Source organism: Trifolium pratense, linkage group LG6, assembly GCF_020283565.1.
Source record: "Trifolium pratense cultivar HEN17-A07 linkage group LG6, ARS_RC_1.1, whole genome shotgun sequence".
NCBI classification, from domain to species: Eukaryota; Viridiplantae; Streptophyta; class Magnoliopsida; order Fabales; family Fabaceae; genus Trifolium; species Trifolium pratense.
In genome coordinates, this window is record NC_060064.1 from 45,800,207 (window position 1) to 45,806,503 (window position 6,297).

A 6,297-nucleotide genomic window follows, 5' to 3' on the forward strand; every position below is an offset into this window, starting at 1 on the left:
TGACTCCCTTACGAGTCGTCCAGATGCCCGGAGTAAAACCGGCCACAAAGGCCTTCAAATTTTCAAAGGCAGCCATCTCCTCGGGAGACAAGTCTGCGTCCCCGGTAGTATACTCCTTAGGTTCCTTCCGGAAGTGATCATACGACCAACTAAGGGGGAACTTAGGAACTGCTCGGAAAATAACTTGCCCGTTGTCATCTTTACGAGCAACACCCTGCTCGTCCCTATCTTCCTCCAGCTCGAGTAAACTCTCCCGGGCAGATGGAGACTCTGGCCGGACGATGAAGTACCTCTCCTTGAAATCCTTAACGGAATCTACGAACATCTTGAAGAGCTTAACATCCTCGTGATGCTTCAATGAGACCCAATTCTGACGAGGAGCTCGCCCAACTTCCCTCGTCGGCTTACGTTGAATCTTGAAAATTCTAAAGAAAAGAGGAAGAGTGGGACGAACACTCCTATACGTGCAGAGGTGCTCGAACCCCATGATAAAAGACCATGAATTCGGATGCAGCTGCGACGGAGCCACCTGCAAGGCTTTAAGCACGCTGGCCGCAAAGGGGCTGAACGGCAGCCTGAGCCCCATCTCCTTAAAGACAAATTCGTACATAGCGAAACCATGCCCGTCAAAGGACGAGCACACCCGTTCACCCTCCCCGGGTATATGGGTCGACCAATTTTGAAGCCCGTCTGCTCTCTGCTGCTCGACGGTCATATATAATCTTGGATCCTGGGAAGTAAGCGACGAGGCTATTCCCCGGGGCTCTGGAGCAACCCAATCCAGCGCAGGATCGGTTATGCAGTCAACCAATGTGTACTTCTCCGCACCCTGGCTTTCCACAACCTCCTCGGACTCTGACATTTTACAACCTGAAATGCAGCAAAAACAAAGTGAATTCGATGATCAAATCCACCCTTTCACCGCAATTCAAGTGAAAGGGCGCAGGATAGGACGAGGACGCTGTCCCCGACCAAAGCCCTTTTCAAATGGCAATTAAAATCAAACCGAGGAGGGTAGCCCAGGTGAAAGACGGGGAGATAAGCTCCCCGGCATGAAATTTTGACAACAAATTTCATGTATAAGTTTCTAAGGTAAAGACGGGGAGATAAGCTCCCCGGCATGAAATTTAAACAAATTTCATGCAAAATTTTCAAAGTTTAAAACGGGGAGATAGGCTCCCCGTCACTCAAATAAACTATCTAAAGTTTAAACGGGGAGATAGGCTCCCCGTCGCTAGTCATCTAACCTAAAGTTTGAAACGGGGAGATAGGCTCCCCGGCACTAAATTCATATGGTGCCCGGCACATTCATCCTGATGTTCATAAATTCATGGAATCTTCATGTAAAAACGCCCAAAACTGGGCAGGAACAACAAGAAATGGATCTAAAGAGCAAAATTTGAAAGAATTACCTTGAATATGAAGAAGATCTGAAGAACGATTTGACTAGTAGGTTGAAACTTCAGAGAGATTCACAATTGAAGAGAGAGAGTGAAAAGTAAAAATGAAGTTCACTCTCCTCTGTTATATAGATCAAGCCAGGGGAGTGAAGAGACGCTTTGATCCAATGGTCCTTACACTCCCTCGTAAAAATCAAAGCAGTAAATGCGCCCTTTCGCATTCCCAGTAACAAAACCTCCTCGTTACTAACCTCCTCGTCATAGTAACGAGCAATAAAACCCCTCGTTGATAACTTCCTCGTCCACTTTTGTTCAAGAGAGGTTGCAAGGAGATTTCCTTCTGCACTTGGGCACACATCTAAAGTCATCACTCCTATGCCTAGGAGCAACGACTTGGGGGGCTCCTGTTCTGGACTAGACTAATGCTAGTCCACCTAGACCCTCACAAAGTCCACATGGCTTGCCCAATCACCTCCATGTCAGCATGGCACAACCTCTCCACCAAGATAGGGTAAAATTACTACTCTACCCACTATCTAAGGGTGATATCTTGGCAGTCCCTCTTAATGGGCCTTGGCTAGTCCAGCCCACTAAGAGGACCTTTGGCCCAGAGCTGGGGGCTATAAATACTCTCCCTCTTGGGAGAGCAAGGTAGACACTATTCATTATTGCAATTACTCTCTCTCTCTAACTTCTCTCTAGTATCTCTTTTGCTCTCTACCCTTACTGACTTAGGCATCGGAGCACCTGCAGGTACAACCCCCCCCTCCGTGGATCATCTGCTCGGACCTGCTACTCACCACCTGCTCAACGGACTTCCAGCTGGCCTTCTACCTGTTCTGATCAACAGTTAAGATCAAACATGTACATTTTTAATATATCTTACCTCATTAAGTAGTAGATGTTATAAAAATAAAAAACTTTTAAGAAATTTTGTAAATTATATCCGCTACTTATTTAGCGGATCCGTCGGTAGTCAAGTCTCTCTGCATCATTCAAAAGTCTTTCAAAAAGTGACCAATTTTAATTGTGTTGTTGAGTCCCACACCTCTCCCACTTATGTTTTTGTGCTTCTTTTTCTTGTAGTAAATTTAGTTTTAGTTATTTCGTGTGTAAACAGCCGCATAATTTGTCGTCGCCGTCGGCAACTCATATTTTGGGGTGCATAATTGTAATTTCACCTATTTAATGTCACACTTTTACATTGATATTTTCAAAACTATATAGTAATGCAATAAATGAAAATAATTGAAAATAGAAATGATATCAGCTCATAAAAGAGTATTGGGAAGAGATTTTTTCCATGTAAGTATTTACTTTACCGATGTCTCTAGTCACTTCCCATGTCTATCTCATGTCTCCCCACCTATCTATCTAGTGGCTAGTGGGCAGTGGCTACTCTCTAGTGCCTTGAAACGGATTGGTGTTCGGTGCGGTAAAAAAAAGTTTCAACTTTCAAGACACCATCTTCACTCTTCTCTCATGCATTGTTGAAGAACGGATCTGACCAAAGTTACAGACTTACAGTACACTTCATTTCATATTTTCATCTGAATCTGCAATTCCATTATGTTTCTTTCTTTTCTTTCTCGTTTGATTTCTTATGTGATAGCTCTTTTCAGGGCACGTTTTCAATCTAAAACTCAGAAGCAAGAAGTGTCTTTGAAACTTCTTGTAAACACAGAGACTAACAAAGTTTTATTTGCTGAAGCAGATAAAGATTTTGTTGATATTCTCTGTAGCTTCTTAACATTGCCATTAGGAACCATTGCTAGACTTCTTCAAAAAGAGTCCAATATCGGACCCATTGCAATTGGTTGTTTGAGTTCTCTGAATCAAAGTGTGGAAAATCTTGGTTTGTTGACAAATTATAATTCATCAGAAGATTTTTGCCGTAATCTCATAATTAACATTGATGACACTCAGCCTACAAAGTACTTCGTATGTTCCAAGTTTCATGAATTAGTTTATGGTCTTGGTGACGTATGCTCTTATTTGAGCATAGATTCTAACAAAAATTATTGTATGTTAAGGCATCCTATGTCCCATTCAGTTTCTTTCTGTGATATGGTGCCACTGTTTCGTTTGGGATTTGTGAAGTATAAGACAAGTTTTATTATTAGTGATGATTTAATAATCTTACCGCACTCCATGAACCACACAATCTATGATCTGAGCAAGAACTGTGGAATACAAAGCACAAGTTCTATTAAAGAAATGACTGTCAATGTCACTAAGGAAAAGGTTTTGTATTAGCAATTTTATTTGCTAAATCGCTATTCTTTGTTTATTAGTAATTGCTCTAATTCGATTAACTTTTGAGTCATTGACTGATTAGTAATAATATTATGCAGGTATTGGATCTGTTAAAGCGTTCAATATTTTCGAAGACCCCTCTGACTGATATTTTTTTGGGAATGAAGCCTATTATCGAGAGATCAATGGTTTTCTCTTTTGATGATGTTAAAGACATTTTTTGTGGTGATATTAATATCACCGTGAAGCTGGTTGTAAGAAAATCAGATGAGAATATATTGTATGCTCAAGGGGGACAAGATTTGGCGGAACTAATTATACGATTTCTAACATTTCCATTGGGCGGAGTTTTACGCAATTTAGAAGGCATTTCTGTTGGCAGTATTGATGGATTGTGCAAGAGTATAGCTGATTTAAATGAAGACAAGTATTTCATAGGCAAAGAAGCAAAGAACAGGCTTCTCCGGCTAAGTGTTTTGCATTATTATTATCTTCGCTCTGATAATCTTCTTTTCAACAAAGGGTTAGTTTTGCAAGAGGAAGATTTGAGTGCTGGGAGAAATTTTTAAAAAATGAAACTGGTTAATACCATTACCACACCGCTGTCTACGGAAAATCCTTTTGATTATAAAAAGAGTCCAGAAATGTATGTTGTTACGGATGATCTGATGGTAGAACCGTTGTTGTCTCCAATTTCATCCGTATATTTACTTCAGCGTTTCAAAATTCCTTTTAATGATTTAGAGGAAAAAGTGGTCACCATTGGCAACAAAGAGGTAATTATTTTTTGATAAAAAAAGGTGAAAACAATATAGATTTATCACCATTGAAAGTATAGTTCGTAGTCATTTACAAGTTAGAAATTATTAGCTAGCTATTAGTTTCTACTTTCTAACTTATGAATGACTACTGACTACTCCCTCCGTCCCAAATTATAAGGGGAAAAAACCATATTTTTTTGTCCCAAATTATAAGGGAAAAAATCATTTTCAAGAATGTTTTTCCCTTATTCTCATAAAATTAAATGCAAATTGCATTTAATTTTCTTTCTTTACCCTTTTCTCAATAAACAACAACCAATAAAAATTGTTTTTACATATTCCTATGCAACTTATTCCAAGAAAACCTACAAAAACATATTTCAAATTCTCATGTTTTACTTTTTCTTAATAAGTGTGATTTTTTTATTTTCCCTTATAATTTGGGACGGAGGGAGTATATCTTGAATCAGACTAATTATATGTAGCGATCTATCGCTAATCTCATATTGTTGTGTTTAGGCATGGCAATGGGTACCCGCGGGTACGGTTTTTACCTTCCCCGTTCTCCATACCCGAATCATTGATAAATACCCATTCCCCGCCCATTACCCGACGGGGATGAAAAATTGAACCCAATCCCCGTCCCAAATGGGTTCGGGTATACCCAAATGGGTTCGGGTATCCCCGAACCTTGCTCTGCCCTGTTGAACCTTACCTGAACCCAAAATTTTCCTAAACGCTGACATACATACAATACAAAAAATTTTAAATAATAAAGTACAAACCAAAATTTCAATGCATTAAACATACAAATGAAATGATATTCCAAAATATCAAACCAAAATTATCAAAACCATAAAATAGTACCGGTACAAACCAATATTCCAAAATATAGTAATTTTATATAAACGGGCGGGTTCGGGGACGGGTTCGGGGTGGGTACCAATATCTCCGTTACCCGCCCCATCCCCATGTTTTGAAATCGGGGAAAACCCAAACCCGAACCCAAACCCAGTCAAATCGGTTTTTCCCCGTCAAACTCGGGGTGGGTTCGGGCAGGTACCCGCGGGTACGGGTTCTGTTGCCATGCCTAGTTGTGTTGGTGCAGAGTTTAAGCATATTCAAGGCAGCTTTAACCTCAACATCTGCTCTCACCAATGGTCTTCGTCACTTGTTAACCAAAGTTAAGAAGGAGAAATGACACAGTTATCATTGTGTTGTTGATTAAGATATGTTTTAAGAAAATTTGTAATGGCCACATTGTTTTGTTTACTTTGTTGTTGTGGTTATTTCATTTTAAGCGCTATCCTCTTAGTATCTTTAAGTTTTGTAGTACTTAATGACACATTTGTATGATCACTGTTGAAATTTAGGGAATTTATGCGAAAGTGTAGGATAAAATAATAAGGAACAATAAAATATTATTGATAGTGATGTCAATAACCCTAATTACAATATTTACATTATTTACATACTCAAATAGTATGATACTACCTTGATATTTATAACCAAGTGAATAAATTTAGGGTAAATGATCATTTACCCTCCTGCAAAATAAGGAAATTTTCGTTTACCCCCCTGCACAGATTTTTTTTCTGTTTACCCCCCTGCAAAAAATAGATTCTCTCATTTCGCCCCCTGGGTGTACAGCAGGACAAGTGACTGTGCAAATTTGCTGACGTGGCTTGTACACATGGAAAAAAATCATTTATATATATTTTTAAATTTCATGTCAAATAATTTTCTTTTAAAAAAAATTAAAATTAAAATTATTTTTCCTACAAAATTTAGAAAACGAATTTTTTTTTTCAAAATTTTAAAAAACATTTCCTAGAAATAACTTCTTTTTTTCATACAAAATTATTGAGTATTTTTTTCCT

The 6,297-nt window shown here is 38.9% G+C and overlaps 1 protein-coding gene across 1 annotated transcript; it reads left to right on the forward strand.

Annotated features, from left to right (window-relative positions):
- Positions 1 to 2,671: 2,671 nt before the first annotated feature.
- LOC123888937 lies at positions 2,672 to 5,757 on the forward strand. The gene is made up of 3 exons (XM_045938105.1): positions 2,672 to 3,644; positions 3,755 to 4,432; positions 5,526 to 5,757. Exons 1-2 carry the CDS (start codon positions 2,970 to 2,972, stop codon positions 4,223 to 4,225), a joined length of 1,146 nt encoding a protein of 381 aa, XP_045794061.1. The 5' UTR covers positions 2,672 to 2,969; the 3' UTR covers positions 4,226 to 4,432; positions 5,526 to 5,757.
- The last annotated feature ends 540 nt before the right edge of the window (positions 5,758 to 6,297 follow it).